Source organism: Eleginops maclovinus, chromosome 10 (assembly GCF_036324505.1).
Source record: "Eleginops maclovinus isolate JMC-PN-2008 ecotype Puerto Natales chromosome 10, JC_Emac_rtc_rv5, whole genome shotgun sequence".
NCBI classification, from domain to species: domain Eukaryota; kingdom Metazoa; phylum Chordata; class Actinopteri; order Perciformes; family Eleginopidae; genus Eleginops; species Eleginops maclovinus.
The window spans coordinates 17,100,675-17,121,073 of NC_086358.1; the positions used below are offsets into that span (position 1 = coordinate 17,100,675).

The 20,399-nt window shown below is 38.5% G+C and overlaps 1 protein-coding gene across 1 annotated transcript in view; it reads left to right on the top strand.

Annotated features, from left to right (window-relative positions):
• Positions 1-3,117: 3,117 nt before the first annotated feature.
• The window catches only part of abcc3 (ATP-binding cassette, sub-family C (CFTR/MRP), member 3), a 52,489-nt gene continuing 35,207 nt past the window's right edge, over positions 3,118-20,399 (top strand). The window contains 2 exon segments of the mRNA XM_063892766.1: positions 3,118-3,383; positions 19,738-19,914. Of these exon segments, the coding sequence (XP_063748836.1) occupies positions 3,348-3,383; positions 19,738-19,914 (213 nt within the window). The 5' untranslated portion in view covers positions 3,118-3,347.

Here is a 20,399-nt window from a genome sequence, read left to right on the forward strand (position 1 = left end):
CGCCATGGCCAAGGTGGCTGAGCCGTGGTCCGCCCGCCAGCAACGTCATCTGTGCTACATTTCCGAGTTCACCACGGATTTACAGCATGTTGCAGGTAAGGACAACCAGGTGGCTGACTGCCTGTCACGGGCTGTGGCAGGGGCAGTCCATCTTGGTTTGGATTACAGCCGAATGGCAGCGGACCAGACCACAGACCCAGACGTGCAACACCTTAAGAGCTCAACTACTGGGCTGATGATGGAGGATGTGGTTTTTTGGCTGTATACTGCATACTCTAAATGTGTATGTTGTGTTAATTCCCTACAAGGCTCTTATGGTTTAATATTGATTTTTCCTGTGGTATTTGAAAGATTCCATTTATCGCTTTCATGCAAACATTTGTACGTATGTCCATTCACTCCTAGTATTCTATATATGTCGTTGTTGGGCTTTATGGCACAGGCACACTAAATTTCACTGACTTGTGCATGTGACAAGAAGCAGGACTTGATGTTGTATTTAGATAAACTGGTAAATGTAGTTTAGAAATGTATGCCTTCACCGAAATCGTAGTAGTATACTGTATTAAAACGCTTCACTTGTTGTAAAAGAAAACATGCCTAGACTGTTCTTCATATAACCATAAGAGAACGGTCTGATTGCAAATCCATATTAACAACATTGAATTAAACATGCTACCTTGCCCCATACCCTGGAACTAAAAGTCATACACCTCAGCCTCTGTTGTTTGAATTTAGTTTACTTTTAAAAAATCTTTTGTTACTTTCCCAAACTTTAGGGATGGGCAATACAGAAGGTATACAGAATGGTATGAGAACACCTAAGAACTGCCAAATTGCAGTTCATTGCATCATAAACAAAATCTGTTGACCTTATTCATTCATCTCTCAAAGCATGTAACCAGATCTTTGAACTTTAAAACAAATGCTGAAAAGGTCCTGTACAACTGGTTTTGGGGGGAGGGAAGGAGGGGCTATACATCCCGTCTCTATCCACAGCGTATATGAATGTGTGTGTGTGTGTGTGTGTGTGTGTGTGAGGGCTATGAGTCAGCAAATCTACTACTGAAACCTTTACCTTTACCTTATTAAGCCTGGAGAACTAGCAACCACCCAGCTGTCCCTTCTCACACGTAGCCTACAGTAACTAGATTTACTTTGAGATACTTTACTGAGTATTTGAATCCTACTTTGTACTTTTACTCCACTATAATTCAAAGTTAAATTGTGTACTTTTACTCCACTACATTTATATAGGACCATAAGTTTACTTTGCAGATTTTGTTTAATTATGTGAAATACAACACTCAAATAAGACAATCTCCCCTGTATACAAAGTAATTCAACTTAGCTGCACATGATAACACTCTGATGCATCAATATTTATTATCACAACGTGTAATTTATATTATTCTGAAATGGGCCAAACTACAGAACGAGAACATTTGGTGCTAATTCTTATGTACTTTTACTTGAGTAACATTTTGATTGCAGGACTTTTACTTGTAACAGAGTATTACTACACTCTGGTGCTTTTACTTTTACTTATGTACAAGATAAGTTGCAACTTATTTTGTTAGATTTCTGGATATGATCTGGATTAATACTGAGCAAAACCCAGAGGCAATGCTCTCAGTGGGGGATGAATATTCCCCCGTAAATGTCTGTTAACATTTGCCGGAAGCACACCACAAAGTCTGTGATGACAGCTTCTTTTGGTAGCATGTCCACTCTCTGATTGTTTCTGGGAAAGAATGAGTATTTCAGAGTGTCACTAAAAGTTAAAGGAATTAGATTTGTGGGTCATACTTCAAACAGGCTCTAGGTGCAACAAGGGCTGAGATGTTATGGACAAAGTTGAGGAAGAGGACTAACCAAGCCGATCGCCGCCTTTCACTGAATTCGACCCAGTTCAACCATCTGAGCATTTCTGTGGCACTGCTGTCCTACTTATAACATCCAAAGATGAGTCTTGCAGCTCTTCATTGTACTGTTTCCAGAGCATCCTTGTCTTTATCGGTGTAGGGATCCCAGACTGAACTTGCATTCTCTAGTTTAGAGCGTAAGGGGCCAAAAAGCTGTAACCTTTAGTTTCTGGGTACAGTGTCGTAGCATGCGGAGTAAAAAGCCGAGTGAACGATTTGCTTGTGTTGCAATTGGGCCAATGTGTTGGCTGAACTTCATATTGTTGTGGATTTCTACCCCCAGATTGTTTGTGTTTGCAACACTAGACACCAAAGCAAATTCCTTGCATGTGTAAACGTACCTGGCAATGAACTTGATTCTGATTCAGATCTGAGTACTTCTTCTCCCTTAACACAAATCTATATGAGGCTATATTTAGCCAACTTAACGCCTTTTGCCTGGGATTGACCCTTATTTTGTTTGATTTAGCAAAAGAGGAACAGTTAAATCTGCCTGGTGTTAGCCTACGTGTAAATCAATTCCCTTAATCGTTTCAAATCTTAGCAAACATAAGTGATTTCATTATGTCGAGTCATGATGTGTACAGAGATGGAGAGAGCGAGTGAGCAACAGAGAGAACAAATGGGAAAAACCATACATTTATATATTCTTTTTTAAGGTGATGGATTTGAAACACATATATATATTTTTAACAACTCATTTTATTGTAGGGAACATTTCAGTCTCAAGAGGAAATAGACTGATTCGAAACCAAATGTTGATAATTTTTAGTAAGTATAGTATGTATGTGTTTATACACATGTATTGTTCTTTTATATTGTATTCTCTAGGATGATGAGAAGCTGAATTTTGATCCCCCTGTCTGTGTAACACAAATAGAGGAATTGACAATAAAGTTGACTTTGACTGTTGATCAAAACCAAATGTATGTAATAAATATGTTTCCTGAAATGTTATTTTTGATTATTATTTCCATTATATTTCATTCTTGAAGTAACAGTTTTACTCATGTATCTGGGTATCCCTGATGTTTGATTGACATTTAGCAGTTCTTGAATAAAAGGGGAAAAAACAAAAAACAGAGCGATGGGGGCGGGGCTTGGTAAGCTGACACCCTGCTTTGCCTTGCCTGCGCGACAGCCTCCCGGATAACTAATTCTCCCCTGGCACTGAAGGACTTTTTCTCTCCGTTTTTCAGCAGGGCGGAAGGAGCAGACGGTTTCCTGATTGCTCCACGTTGTTGCCGGGGGGGGGGGACACGGTAACCGAGGCGCCTCCACTACACATACCTGTGTTTGTGGCATGTGACAGTTAGCGAGCATCTCTTTTTTTTTTAACGCCGAGGAAAAAGGGAAGTTGTTCGGCGAAAGGGCTGTACGGGTAAAGGGTGAGCTCCCAGTTGGTCTCCCATCGAGACAGAGATGGAGCGGCTGTGCGGACCAGAGCTCCCTTTCTGGGTGAGTACCTGTCGGTCACTCGCTGCGGGTGTACGGTTTGTCACGACCGCCGTGTATGTCACAAGTTACGCTAACTCCATTGGTGTGTGCTTCACGTACTAACTGACAAGGCTGTGCAATGTTATGTCATTCTATTGTTTTATTTCCGGGCAGAAGAAGCCACTTATGGTCATAGCTTAATTTAAACAACTCACTTAATAGCATAACTGTGTTAACAAGGCTCCTAGTTAATGTCATGCTGTATTCCGCGGTGTAATAGGTCGGAAACAGCAGTTGTTTCCTATGGGACCAACACTCCGGTAGTAAACTGTCTAATAAACGTCAGCTAGCTTAATGTTGATGTTATTATAGTATTTATGATACACTTCAGACACGATATTGTCCGTAAACTTGTCTCAGGGTCAGTTCACAGTAGCTACATCCCTCAATCAATATCAAAGTGACAGCGCAGCAGAGATAACAACATCATAAAGAAGGAAGTATCTAACAGATAGCCTTTTAACACACACTCACTGGGAATATTTCTCTATGGTGATTAAGTCTCATGCAGCAGTCCCAATACACATCTTAATGGAAAATATTACAATAAATTGCTGCGTTAATATCTCAGTTTGGCGCCACAGACATCTGTGACAGTACCAAAATGAATGAGTACAACGATTAATATTCTAGGAGATGAGAAATACCATAAGCTATAGCTAATACGACAAGGTAACTCAGTATTACCACAGACAAATAAATCCCAATGTGGGTATTATGGAAGTTTTCTAATTTTTTACAACACTTTCCTTTGAAACCCGCACAGCATGCACACTGTGTGGATGGTAAAGGTAAACTGGGGTCAGGTCTATTGCCTTTTTGCCTCATAAGTAATAATGTGGGTCTTATCTTACAATCACACAAACCTTGCAAACGGCTGCGATTGTGTATTCCTACATGCTTAAATCTTACTACCTTATGTAGTGATGTCTGACATAGCTAAATTTGATCCTGAACAAACCAATTTTGAGATGTCGCCTTGTAATAGACCTCATTTATGTCTGTGTGGAAGTCTGTTTATACTTTTGATCCTTTTGTTGTGGTAAATCAGTGTTTACTGGGTTATATAGAGAAAGTATCTCAGACTCATCTGTGAATGTTATGATTCAGGTGTGAAATGTGGTCAAATATTCATTTTTTTTTTACCTTGTTACCTATTGCTTCCTTGATTTATACCATATTGCTTTGCCTTTTTTGGGGGGGGGGCGGGGGAGTTTAGATAGGCATATTCAGTAAATAAGCTACCTTTAATATCTATTGCTAATATGAAAACATGATAACACCAATATTTGTGTTGGTGCTCTACGCTGTGGTATACGATAACATCTTCGTGCCATTCAGACATACCCATGCTTGAGCTCACACTTCATTAAACTGTCATGCTATCTTAGTGAGGAAACCCCTCTATGCACAACACTCACAACTTTAGGGGCACTAGGGTTAAGACTGTGCACCTGATTTTCCTCTCGCTGGATATTATATCAAGGGCTGGCTTGTTTTTTCTGGTCATCTGAGGTGACCTGGACTAATTGATGCTGTTTACATCCACTTCAAACAAACTGGCGGTAGTTGTAATCCCCCAGGGCTCAAGAGTGCAACAATGTTCAGTGTTAGTCAGGCTAAACACGAACGCTTGGCCAAGGACATTATTTTCAATCTCATTGTTTGTAAAAGCTTGTAACCGGACCTTTATCTGTAGCTCAAACATGGTTTACGTTAGTTAAATCCATATTAATATTGTTCAACTCTTCTTTAATAGGATTTCCCAGCCATAGCCTATTCACAATCCAAATCAAAGGGGGGTTTGAACGTTCTGCTTCTCTTCTAATATGCTTATTTTCTGCCTGCTTTAGATGGAAGGTTTTCCATTTTGTACTTAACCTTCACAAGACCAAGATAAAAAACACAACTGATTCACATCCCTTTGGTTTTTTCCCTAAGCATACCCAACTTGAGACCAAAGAGGTTGCCTTGAAAATCATTAAACTATTTAATTGTGAGAAATTACACAGCATATTTAAGGTACTGTTGGTTTAAATAAATGCTGTGGTTAGTCAGTGTGACCCAGATAATGAAATAAATCAAAGTATACCAACTTCATTTTTCAGACTTAACACATCTCAGTGATGTAACCAATGATTGTGTCATTGGTTACATCATGTTCATTACCCAAACCAGCAAATACTGACATTTTTGACAATTCTACTTAGAAAATGAGTTCCACATTTAAGTTATTACACTTTTTGCAGAATAATCTCCTGTGGATCAATTATTTAACTGATCATTTCAGCTTAACACCAAGTTTTAGTTACACTAAATACAATATATACTCTTTAGATGTGCCGACAGTACGCACCATAGGTCAAGCCTCATTTCACTTAAGCTCACAGCACAGTATGTTGAATCGTTTCTTTGGTCACAACTGGAAAGAGTTTTGGTTACTACCATCAATACAATACCTGGCTTTTTAATACCTAAACAATACCACAGCAAAAACCTAAAACATCAGAAAAGTAACAATGACATAACATGGAATTTAAATTATTATTTGCCTTTCTATTCATTAATAAACACCACGGTCACCGTCATGCAGTGGAGGATGTGAAAGAAGTTGAACCAAGTGTGTTCAAACATTTAAATATCCATATGTCTTTGATAAAGATCATCTATTTACTCATACACATATTTTAACTTCCACACAGGGTTGCAAAGATAAGTGCAAGCAATACTCTATTTTGTTGAGGCGCTTCCTAAAGAGATGCTCTGAGGGAATTTAAGTTTCCCCTGGATGAGCATATAGTATTCATCGTGTATGTTGAGGGCTTTTATTGTGAAGGATACACATGGTGAGTTTGAAAGTGTTTGTGAAATATATTTCACCTTTCGATGCAATTTGGTACCGATGATGAAAATAAAGATTAGTGTGTTAGACTTTATGGTACAGGTGCCTGTTGCGGCCAAAAAGGTGTGTTGCCTTTTGAATGAGGTAAGGAAGTCGGCCATTCTGACTTTTTCCCAAGGGTTTATCACACCTTGGGCAAACACATTTAAACAGGCCATAAGGTTTGAATTGTAGCTTTATTGCTCATGATATGTAGACTGTAGAGGTGCAACCGTGAATATGTGCATAAACTCACTTCAAAGTTATTTTATTGGAGGACACACTGTCAATAGAGGGGTATGTAAGAATGCTTCGAAGAAACAGAATATAGCATCCAGTTCGCACATGCCGATCTAAAACTCATCAGCAGCCGTTCGTACAAACTATTCAATCTGTCACTAGCATCTTACTTTTTCACTCGTGTGTCGATGGATAGCGCAGCCCAACAGCTGGAGCTGACTGTTAACAGACTTTGTAAACTATATGGTATTGCATTATTCTGGAATAATTTATGTCCGTTAGGGTTAAGGTGATGTAGGATCAGGCTGCTGCTGAATGGAAAGTGAAAAAGAGGAAGCTTTTGAAGAAGTCATAACATTGAGAGACATTTGGTAGGAAAGTGTATTTCTAGTTCACAAACATTTGAGGTGTAACCAGTCACTGAAGTTGAGATGCAAAGTTATGTAAAAGCTCAACCTTTTCACATTGGGAACAAACAATGGCTGTAGGGAAACAATGGTTGATTCTTAATGAATGCAAAATTCAAATATTACGATATGATGAATGTTGTTTTCTTCTTTCCATTGATGACTCATTTGTCACTCCTTTGCCACCACATTATTTCTGTAAGTGATTCAAGATAAAAATGAAAGTCAATGGTCATTGTACAGTACAAAGCTCTTGGTAAGAAAGAAGGCTCTTACAGTAAATACACCCCGAAAATCGCCTTCCCTCTTGTTAATCCATCAAATGTTGTACCATTTAAATTCAAAGCACCCTCTAGAACTTTAGTCCGATTCCCTTTAGATTATTCTATGAAACACTTTCAGGGAATCGGAGCGACATAATGATTCCCTTAGCACTATTGTCCCCCCAGATGTATTTTCTAAGTTGTATTTGTAGCCTATATAGTGTTTAAAAATGCCGCTCTGTATCATAAATTGTATCGTATTCAGGGTTTTATCTAGAAAAATATAGTACGAATGCTGATGTTGTATATAAGATATAGATTCTCATGAGAACAAGACGCCGTATACAAAAATGGCCCCAGACATAAACAATAACACGACGAAGGAGCTCCGTAAAAACAAAGCTGTCTATGCCGTCTGACGGTCTATTTGACATAATCTTCATATTTTCTGGAGTAATTATACCTGCCAAACAGAAATTGTGTTTTTTAGCTTCACTTTAACATTTGACAAGGAACATTTTGGGATGAGGGCGCACGCCGAAAGTAAGAGGGCGCAGCGCCCCTGTTACCCGGGTTAAACAAAACCCTGATATTTAAAAAGCATGTCAGGAATGTGTTTGCTGTACTTTTAAAAATAGAACAATAGCTAACTTTCACCCTAAAACACATTTTTATTTTAGATATACTGCCCACATTCTGATACTATATAATTGGAAATATGCACTCCGGGTTTCTTTAGCTGTGCGTGGGTGGGGATACGTCAGGGAGTAGGATCAAGATCAATTGGAGATCTTCTGTGAAAGTAAAGCTGACTGACAAGCTTATGTTTGTGTAACTGGAGGACCTGCAATCCAAGCATCCAATGGCAAAGGGCCAATGAATCCATGGAGCGAATCAGTACCCAACATTTGAGAGGGAGGGTTACAGAAATACAAGGAACCAGTAACTTTTAGGATTCATTTTTGTGTAGAAATTCTATTTTATGCACAAAGAAATGTATAATGGATAACCGATTAATGTTAACCGATTACATTTTAGTTTCAAACTCTTTAAAATATCTGAAAACACACAATACACAAGGATGTTTGTTTAGTTTTTGAATTAAATCTGTAATTCTTTGATGTCACATTCTCATTATCAGGCTGATATTTAACTGCCTAGTATCTTAATTCCTCTAAATATTAGGTGACTATAGAAGGCCACTATTTCTTCAGTGCTGGCAACCACAAGCTGATGACTGTTTGGTAGCCTAGCAACCACTTTTAAAATGTATTTTTGAGCCCTGTGTACACAAAATCTGTCAGTCAATGAACCATGTATTGTTAGCTGACTTTGCATGTCCACCCAAGGCAAACGCCTCAATATGGCACGACTCACCTATCTGCCCCAGCATGCTTGTAAAAGGATCCATTTTCAAGGATAGATAGAAACAGAAACTGAACAGAAAGACTACTAACCCAGCAAAAAAATGAGGAAATGGTTGTGAAATTGGTTCATTTGAGGTCATTTATTTAGTTGCATCTCAGACCATGGAGAACTGTGAAACTAGTTCTCTCATTTTATCATGCTATAGATATCCTAGAGACTAGTGTGGGTTATTCCCCTCAGATCTGTATTGGTTTCACTAGCAAATTCCTTCTTTTTTTCAAGATATTTTTTGGGGGCTTTTTGCCTTTAATCGGATAGGACAGTGGAGAGTGACAGGAAAGTGGGAGAGAGAGTTGGGGTGGGATCCGGAAAGGACCACGGGTCGGGAATCGAACCTGGGTCGCCGGCATACGGTGCAGGTGCCCCAGCCAGTCCCGCCACGGTCGGGGCCGCAAATTCCTTCTTAATCCTAACTGTTTGTCCACTCTGAATTGGAATATCTATCCTGTAATCCACTTTCAAGGAAACCGGTGGTGTCCAGCAAACTGTGGAGAACACAGATCCATGAACAGCACTGTTAATGTTTTCCATGTCGTAAGCAAACATGGCCGGCAGCAGGTCCTATCCTCCTGCAGAGTTTACGGTCTTCTGTCTTCCTTTCATACCACTCGACAGCTTCTCAGTGTAACAGAGAACAGATGGACGGCCTGCTGCATTTTATTTCTAAATACACTCGAAAGCATAAGACAAGTCTGTCACCCCCACACCATATGCACTACTTTACACGTGTGTTGATGGTCTGTTGTCACTTTGAATTCTCTGCAAAAGCTACTGCAGATTAATATGATATAATTCCGCTCTGTAATGTCCAAGAACCTGTTTTTTTAGATCTATAATGTCTCTTCCAGCGCGCTCCTCAAAAAGAGTGATATTACAGTAGTGTTTCACTCGATGAGACTCTTACTTTTCCCTCAAATATTTTTATTAAGCAACAACAAACCTCAACACATTACACATGTACACATGTACCCTTTCCCCTTCCCCAGTCCCAAACAGACCTGACCAATATGTGCAAGGATATGACGTACAAAACAAAAAGTACGACGGTATCTCGAAGTCTAGAACAATAGACTAATATAGAATAATGGAAAAGGAAACTAAACTAAAATACATAAACACAAATGAAAGCTGCAATGTTATTAATAATAATAATAATGATAGATAGATAGATAGATAGATAGATAGATAGATAGATAGATAGGTAGGTAGGTAGGTAGGTAGGTAGGTAGGTAGGTAGGTAGGTAGGTAGGTAGGTAGGTAGGTAGGTAGATAGATAGATAGATAGATAGATAGATAGATAGATAGGTAGGTAGGTAGGTAGGTAGGTAGGTAGATAGATAGATAGATAGATAGATAGATAGATAGATAGGTAGGTAGACTTTATTGATCCCAATTTGGGAAATGTTTTCTTTGCAGCAGCATAAAACAAGGTACTGTAATTACAATAAAATAAAATAGCATTTAAAAGACAGTAAAAGATATACAATTTGGACAGAACAAGGTACAGAAAATATAGACAAAAACAGAATATAAAGCAGGATATAATATGTACAATAAGTGTCAAAGGTGTGGAATATTAAACTGAATAAATATAGAATCTACAGTATGGTTTAAGTCCAGTGATCACAGTGACGCTATGGAGCACAGAGTTATCTGTCAGCCAGAGGGGAATTGTTGTACAGAGTTATTGCAGTAGGTAATAATAAGTAAGGAGGTAATAATAAAAATGATAATAATAATAGTAAACAGTACAGTCAGAAATAGTACCCCATCATCATCATGACTCAAGCTTCTCAAATTGTTTTAGGAATGGTCACCATACCTAATTGAACTTTGGAACTATTCAAGTGTAAGACATGACATGAGGTCATTTAGCCACTGACTGTTCTTTATTTAGTTTATTGTACTAGTTTGAGTGGAAAGTACTTCTTTGCTACTGGAGTAATACATGTTACAGTGTAAAATAGTCATTTGTTTTTTTTTTTGTAATTTATTTTGTATTGACATTGGGCAGGGAACAATTACACAGTGTTTTTTCAAGACAGATAGATAAAGATAAAAATAAAAACAGTAAGAACGACGAACAATACGAACATAAGTTACTGATCAGGACTTTACAGTGAAGTCATACGTTCGTAAAAATTAAATCTGGCCTGAGAGGTTTTACGAAATCAGTCCACTTTCTCCATCATGACACAAATAGTTCCAGTTTGTGATTGACAGATGATGTTATCCTCTCCATTTTGTAAATGTCCATTGTAATATCCATCCATGCGGTTAAATTTGGGCTATCTGGTGATAACCACTTCCTTGTAAGAGCTTTTTTACTCGCCACCAGCAACAGATCTAATACATTTTTGTCTTTTTTAGTCCATTCTTGAGGTATGAGTCGAATAAACAGTCTTACTCTCCGTGGGCACATGTCATTTGAAAATATCTTGCAAGGCATTATGTGTCTCTGTCCAAAACCCCACAGGGCAGTCCCACAAAACAGGATAATGATTTGCATTTGAATTTCCACATTTTCTCCCTTCGCCTGGGGCAGGGACTCCCAAAGTGTGGTGCGCGCGAGATGAAACATGTAATGGTGGTCTGGTGTAAAAATATTACAGTGTTGTTTTTTAATTGGGATTTTTCCATAGGCTACAATAAAAAATAGGAACAATAAACATTTCCTTTGTAATCCCTTTTATTTTAAATCAAAAAACTATAATTTATTAGTTTTTAGTGAAACGTAGAAGAAGACAGCCGCTGTCTTCTTCTACGTTTCACTGTAGCCTAGGATATATGCGCACCATCTGGTTTCATTCATTCTTTCAAATATGATTAACTGGCTGAAATCAGGGAAACTGTCAAGTGGAACATCTCATGACAAAGTCTTAAGTCATGAAGGAGGAGAGGGACAAAGAGGGAGTGAGGATCTGGAGGCAACAGAGACGGAGAGAATAGGAACGAATCCGAGAGAAGAAAATGCGCGGGAGTCAGGAAATGATTGATCCTCGTTTTAATCCTCGTTATCCGTTTCTGAGCCCATGCTCTTTAATGTTGTGGATCGTTGCAATTTCTCTTTGTTGCATTATATAGAAACTTTGTTGATGTTGTTATCGTCATGCGTGTTCTGGTTATTTGCACAGGATTAAACATGAGTCTTTATATGGCGATAAAACAAAGCTTTATTGCGTTTTTTTGGGGGGTGCGTCAACCCGGTTGGGACGTAGAAGGGGGTGCGCCGCAAAAAAAGTTTGGGAACCGCTGTTCTGGGGAGTTACCACCACTTCTGAGAGGGTGTTGCCTCAGCATTTCTTAAACTTACGAAATCCAACATCAACAAGCTCACTAATTAATATGTGTTTATGTTGTTTGTTAGAATCTATATCTACCTGTCTGTATTTATGCTATTTATGTAGCTGTATGGTGTTTCCACGTTTGGGCCCCGCTGCTAAAGTGTCACAGTATCATAATGTCCTCTGAAAACAAATGCGGGTTTCCGACACACACACGCACGCGCGCGCGGACACAGAGCAGCGCCAAGCAGAGCAGAAACAGACACACATGATGCGCCCCGTGGACCGAACATCTCCTTCATAAACATAATAATTGAGCGTAATAATCTGGCAGTTTGCAGAAGTGTCTGTGGTTCAAACATAGCCGCCTGCAGTCTCTCTTTAGCTGATCTAATGAAGATAAACACAGTGAAGTGAAGGGTTAGGGTTGGGGTTAGGGGTGAGATTGTCATTGCCACTACTACACTGTAGCTGCTGTGCACATGATAATAGAAACCCTTGAAACTTGTTTTGTCGTCCCGTTGCTTAAACATATAGCTTTTCCTGGCCGAAATGTCCTTAAAATGAAGTCCGAGTGCGAAATACAAACATTACTACACATAAACATATCAGTCTGCAATGAAATGGCTGTCTCCTGTCCGAGCAAAAAACTCGTTATACCGACTTTCATTATATTTCATGTCCTGTAGGGTCTCCGTAGGTATTTTTTAAGCAAGGGTATTTATAGTTTAGGGGTTTGTTCTATATTTTAGTCTCACTGTTTTCTCCTGTGCTTCCCTGTATTCCTATTAGAGCTGTAATGTGGTACCAGTAATGCAAACTGATCACTTCCTGCTTCTTCTGCTTCACATTAATAGCTTTGCATCACTAAACCTTGGGAATGATTTTACTGTGAGGAACATTTACAGGAAATGGATTTTGTCACTCATTATTCCTATATTAGATCTAAGATCCCATTTACACTCAGTCACTCCATGCATCTCGGGGGGATGGGACAGCTTTCCTATCTCAAATTGCTAAATCAAATGCATCCAAGAAGCATTCAAGAGGGATTTAAATCCAATTATTCAAACTACCCCTGAAGGTTCTGGCTTTATCATGACTCCTTTCATTGTTTAACTATGCGATTAAGCAGTTTGGAAACACTTACGGTCTACTTTACTTATCACATCCATGGCCTCTCTCCTCTGTCCTGCCTAAATCTTATCAGGACTTTATTTGGAGACACATCACTCAAAATAACAAGATAAAATGGGGCCTAAAAGATTGCTGTTGTCGGCGGTTTGCTCTCATTTTTTGACTCTTAAAGCGACAGTAACCGTGCTGGAATCCTGACATAAGAACTGCTAAAGAGCTGACCGATACACACTGTGTAATACTTTAATGTGTTTTCTGGCAAGATGCTTTAAACATATTGCCCTCTTATGCATTCAGCAGACACAATTTCACATGATCATTAGAGCATTGTTTTCTGACCACAGACCAAAAATAGAGACAAAAAACAAAAAGGGCTGCTTCCGCTGGGCAGGTTGCTACAGGCATTGATGATAGGACAATACAGATGATTCTGGAAGTCCCTTTCGAGTAGAATTAAAGTAAACCAAAACCATAAACAAATAGAGCATTTTGAAATAATTAAAGCTAGGTAGATAGTATACAGTTTAATTTTCATTTTAATATTTGCTGGCCGTTCAGTATAGAATCAGCTGATGTTTCATGACTGAATCGAGTACACATGGTCCACATAGCCCTAATGTAAGAGATTCACTAAGCTCTTGAGTGTTTAATCCCAATAAACAACAACACAACAAGCAGCAAAGAGCGATATGAGAAATGTAGAATACAGTTTATATTGGTATACCAACACCTTTGCAATTCAACGTTTACAATACCTATTCCATACTACTGTAAAAACATTCAATCGATGTCATCATTAAATCTCCACACCCTGATTAAATGATGTAATTGCAGACAGACTAAATGCTATATCACTGTTTACATACATACATATGTGCATTCGGAAGTTAGAAGTCATGAAAAATAAACATTATTCTGTATTTTTTGTAATTTTCTCTCTAAAAACGAAGTTTCCGAAAATTCCAACTGAACACATCATTATGAAATCATAGATCATCTTTGCACAATAGTTTACAGAGTAGACACACCATAATTCATCTTTATGCACCAGGATCAACATATTTGATTGTTGACGATGTAGCTTTCAGGTAGAAAATAAGACGTGTCCCCTGGGTTTTCTCTTTCTTTTTTCAGAATGTTTCAGAATGTATTTGGAACCATTTTTGGTTTTTGTGACATCCCTAAAAGGGGTACTAGACTGATATTACATTGCATACAATTTAGTTTACTCAACATAAATAATGCTTTACCTGTAAAAATACTTTTTGAAGTCATATAATAAGTGTTTTTTTGGAATGGGTTTGAGACTTCGATTCTAAACTGGAGGAATGGGGTTTGAACTGGATGGAGGACGGACGCCTCTAAGATGCTGCATTATATGGGACTTGTAGAATCCTGTTTAAAAAATATAGCTGGAGTACCCCTTTCACTTTAACATGGTTTGTCGCCTATTCAAGCCATGTGATTAAGACCATGTGATTAAGTCCTTTGAAACTAATTTCAGGGCCTTAAATGATGGATTGATTCATGTGATTCATGCAATTGCTGCATCTCACTTGACCCCACATTGGGCAACTCTCAACATTGATTCATGCTCATTAAGCAATGATGTAACTTGTGTAAGCCATACTATAGATCCCTGTTGCTTTGAAGCCCTCCTTTGATAATAACCTGCTTCTATGCAACAATGCCACCCAGGGAGGCAACTCAGAAGGGTTGGAGATGACAGACCTGTAGGTTAACACGCTCTGCTTCATTTACTCTTAGTCCCAGACTCGCTGTTCTTTTATTGTGAGGTGTTAACAGACTGAAGTAACCTTCTTGTTTCAAGTCTCTGCTGGCACCCTGGTATCACAGTAGTGCCTAATCCTTTTCATTCACCTTTTGTTGGAGTTTCAGGTTACATTCATAGTTCCTGAAAGCCTGTGAAATGGAATAAAAGCCAACCCTTCCGCATTCAGTATGTAAAGAGCTCATAGTCATCAGTAAAAGTCAGTTTTACTTTTCAATAATGGTAATGCCTTCAACAGTTTACATATAAGGAGGAACATATTCATATCATTTAAATGTTGTGCCTCTACTACACGTTCAGAAATGGTTCTTTACTTTTCTCATACTGCCTGTACTGCAGCTGGCTAGTTCAGTTGTAATTGGTCCACGGCTTAGAAATGTCCCACCCCTTAGCCTATCACGTTCAATGTAATATAAGGCTTGGCAATTGTATTGCGTTTAAGTTCCATATATTTCATCATCGATTAGTGTGTGAATTAATATTGATTGTTAATGTGCAGTTACACAATCTTCAGAGTCAGATTGTATCGGTAAGCTTTTACACTGAAATGCCTCAGCGCTAATGTGATAACAGCCTCTCTATCAGATCAAATATATGAACAAGGGAACACATTTTGCAATAACCACATAAGCTTAGAAACCGTAGCCTTTATTTTGTCCCTTCACCCTTGGAAACAATCTCCTTTTTTATCACTTTCAGCACAAATGTTAATTTCCCCTGACAAATGTTTGAAACGTTTCTTCATTGTGTGAATATTCCTTTTAGAAGGTAAGCCGCTATAGCAGAGATTAATTAACCCATTTCTTCTGTACAGTGCCTTTGCAGCCAAGATAAGAAGAAATGTGTGAGCAAATACAACACAATGTCTGCTGTGGTTAGTTATTAAACTGGGTATTTACTCGCTGCCTTTCCCCCAGTTTGCAGTCGAGATAACTAAATGCTTTTAAATCTGACTTTTGCTTTCAGCCCTCTGTTCCATGCCGAGTGTGATAGGGATGTCTGTTACAAACGCAACACGAATGATGTGCTGTCGGCCGCTCCCCTGCCGCTCGGGTTGGCATGACGAGCAACAAAACGTTGGAATGGAGAATATATAAATGTTTGTGCTGTGGACACATTTGCAATGCAAACTCTGCAGAAGCCATTACTTCTAACACATATGGTGCAGAGGCAACAGCAGCGTGACAGTTGCCTGTTTGCAGCCAGTGCTGTGCTGATAGCTCTATCAGATATTCATCTCGATTAGTCTCTGAAACTTCAGAAAACAGGATACTCACATCAAATGTGTTGTTGTGAACAAAATACTCAAAAAGGGTTGGTCGATAAGACGGTATATAATATGCAACAGTAGAAATGTATCAACTGAGAGGATATGTGACAAACATGGAGGATGAGAGTGAAGTCCTAAATACAGGACTGGAGAAAGATAAACAAGAACGTTGTTTACATGATTAGCAGGCATTTGTTGTTTATTTGAAATGAATGAGGGACAACACCTGCAGTAAAAGTAAATGTTCCTTTTCTTTTTACTCTTAAATGCAACACTGTGTGACACTAAAGTCAGGCTGGTATTTATTTGCACCTGTTCACTGGAAAAACTGTTGCACTTGAATTTAGTTTTATCTGTCATTTGTAACTTTAGTGTTGTCCCTTTTGATGTTTTTTTAAACCGTTGTTTATTAATGTACACATCATTACCATAGTGTGATATACAATATTGGGATAAGACCAGGACAGCACATGTTTATAACTCAAAAACCTGAAGCAGTGAAACTTCTTTAGGTTTTCCTTGTAAAACAATCAGTTGAATATGAAATTGTAGACTTATGAGCGCGTCTAAGGCTAACTGCTTGACTAGCTTCATATTCTCTTTTCTATCTGTGTGTACATTGGGTTATTGCATGTATGACTTTTATTTCTATCCACACACACGGAGAAATATGTGGATTAGAAACAGTGATACCACACTTTAGGATGGGTTGGTTATATTTGATATTGGTGACTTAAACCTAGCAACATTCAGTCATTTAGTGAAAAGTTATTAGCAGAATATGTTTGTAATTTGAGAAATATGCTTAGCATATACTTCTTTAGTACACCTCACCCTAAACTGGTACACCATTTAGTCATCTTTAACCATCATTTGTTGCTTTCGATTGTACGTTTGTCCTGGTATCTAGAGGAGCTTATAGGTGATTTTTTGGCACAAAAGGTAAGGCAAGCTGTTTCTCTTTATGCTAAGCTTAATAGCTGCTGGCTGTTCTGCTCACATATTTCTAATGTTGGTCCTTGGCAAGTAAAAAAGTACATATCCCCAAAAGTTCCACTATTAACTGAAAAAAACACAACTTAAGGGACTTAGTTATTTGCAACCCTGGGTGTATGTAACGAAAAAGGCCTGATCAGGTCTGAGTGTGTATTCAAAAGTGTAAACGGCTCTGTAAGGTGTATGATAGACAAAAAACACAGAAAATATTTGCTTGTGGTCATTAAAAGAATAAGAAAAGAAACCATCAGTTTATCACGTTGTGTTTAGGGCCAGTGGGTACAGGATTCCTGAAGAAGAGACATTTAAAAGCTGCCACACACACCAACGCGAGCTATTACCGCAACACTTTCACACACCCTGAAGGGCGTGGTGGTGTCGGAGAGTTGGCCAGCAGCTGTGTTTATCTTGGTTCCGTCTATGGGTGGGCCCTGAGCTGTGTTTGTCCAGGGGAGCACGATAACCACGGCTGAGTCAGGGCTGCATCCCACTATGCTTCATGTTTACTTTACCCAACTCCTCCGGATGTCCTCTGGATCACTCAGTTATTGTTCCTCAGCAGCAATATAAATGACATCAGGGTGTGGAAAAAGTTACACATTAACACATGTTAACATTTCAGTGTCGGAATCAGACAGTTGCTCGATTTTAGAATAAAATAACATGAATAAATAATAAAATATAATATATATATATACTTTATTTATGCCAAATTAGGAAATTGTGTTGTCACAGCAGCAATGTTAGGCATTACACATGAGTTCAAAATATGTTTTAAATAATTTTTAAAAATAAATAATAATTATAATGTATGTTCATAATGTAATGAAATATATATATATATATATAATAAAATAAAATACATAAACGTAGGCATTTAAAGTGAAATGTCCAATACAAAATTTAAATACATTTAAAAAAAGTATATAAACATAATACGTTAAATTAAATATATGGTCATTGTATTGCGATACACAACATGTATATTACAATATACACAGGGTGTATTGGTATCAATAAGATGTAAATGCTGAATATAACAGTTTAGAAAATCAGATCATCACATTTAAAGTTCGTCTTACAGAAGTTCATTTCTGAATTACTTGATCAAATTCACATGGCAACTCACAAACACGTCTTCTTGATGCAGAACATCGCTTGCTGTTGCTTTAGTATTGTAGTTGAACTGAAAGAGCTAACAGTGAGCCAAGTTCAGCTTTCTGTGGTTTAGTGGTCACAACAACCCTTGGATGTGTTGCTTATCTTGATACATGTCAACAGCACTCAAAACACAGTCGTAACAATATTAGCTCATTGGATTAACACACGTCGGCTTATCTGCCTTAATTGCTTCTTCAGTTTGCATGCTGTGTCTCGTGTGTACTGAAGGCCATTGTCAAGTGCAGCCGAGAGTAGGAGAGAAATGTAGGGAGATGGGAAGAAAGAGGCACATTGAGTTTACGGGCCTGGAATTATATCATTTTGGCTTTCAGATGTGTCACTGGCATTTCTGCTGTCAACTCAATACAATGAAGGCGACTGGAGTTTAATTCTAGTGATTGTAGTGTTGAAAAATGTACAACATTTAATAGAACCTTAATCATTTTATAGTATTTATTTTTGCGCTTTACCAAGTGCTCAAAGCGCTCTACATTACATATTATATGTATTAGACATGCATACATTGAATACTCCCCACAGGAGTAGTGAATAAGTATCTTGCCCAAGGACACAGCTGCATGCTGACTGCAGTTGGGGTCAAGGTGGTTGCACCTGTGCCTCCCTGGTCCCCACATCTGATGGTCAGCACACTAAACCACTATCCCCATCTATTTCTACCCCATATTCTGCATTGTTTTTGTGGCAAAATGTGTCTCATAAGATGTTTTGAAGAGGCCGTACTATGCTTTTTGGGGGTTTTTCCTTTCCTGTAGTGTGTTATATAAGTTTTAGTGCATGTAAATGGTCTCAAACATCTTGGTTGTATCTCTTATAGCGGTTTCTGTCTTACCCCTAAACGATTGCTGATGCCTTTGCTTCTTTTAGAAGATTAAAACACATTCCTGGTTACTACATATTCCACGGTTAGAGGAATGTTGTCAAGTTGCTGTAGCTCTTACCTCTCACCGGCTTGTAAAGCTGTTAATCCTGGAATTTAAGGTTATTATGATATCGCACAGAGGTTGGCAGACCTTTCTTACATGCAAAGAAGTGGATTTCACGTCATGTTTCATTCTCCCATGACGGATGGATTAATATTCTCGCAGTATTGGAGGGAAACATGTGGTCTGATAAAGCAGTAGTAGTAGTGTTTTTGCCTGGGTGTTGGAAGTGTAGTGATACATTTTTGGAAGGTTATGTCTTATCAGAGTTTTTGCAAATCAGTGAGAAGGTCAGACATACCAGTTTGTCAGTCATACCGGTTTATAAAATTGGAAAAGTTCATCATTTAAATACTGTAGGGTAGAATAGGCACTGTAATAATATATCACCATTTGGGTATGAGGACTATAAACAGATATCCAGGATGAGCGTATTGTGGACAAACTGTGACTGAATGGTGACACTTCAGGAGACTTTAAACTAAAGTGTTGTTTCCCATATCCTGTGTCTGCAGGTAGCCAATCAGACGTTCCACACGGACCAGCCCGACCTCCCGGAATGTTTCCAGCTCTCCGTCCTTTCATGGCTGCCGTGCATCTGCCTTTGGGCCATCTGCCCCATCTACCTCTTCTATCTCAAGAAGAACAACAGAGGATACATCATGATGTCCATAATGAACAGGTTCAAAACGGTGAGAGGGGACTTCCTTGTTGTAGATTTTATCACAGTGCATGTGGCTGATCAGTCCCTCACAAGGCCCTCGACTCTAGTGCTATGAATACTATGGATCTGTGCTTCATTGAAAAGCTCTAAAACATTTGGATACTTTAAAGTTCAATGGAAATTACTATATTTCTCCTGCAACTGTGCATGATTTACAGACAAAAGAAAACTCTTGGACGCCTATCTCTCTTCAACACTCATTTCCTCATAGTTCTGTAATGTAATAATGTTGATGCAAGCAATTATTTCACTTTTATCAAACCTTTGTAATGTAGGTAATATGCCTTGAAACAATTGCAGGTGTCTACCGCTTTTTTTAACAATTAGGAGGACTTACCATGCTGTTAAATGTGTTTCTTACTCAGTAAGTGGTTGTGAATTAGCTAGGCTTACTAGCTAGTTTACCATTTTCCCCCTGTGCCATGTTGGGACAAACAAAATACAATCATTTGG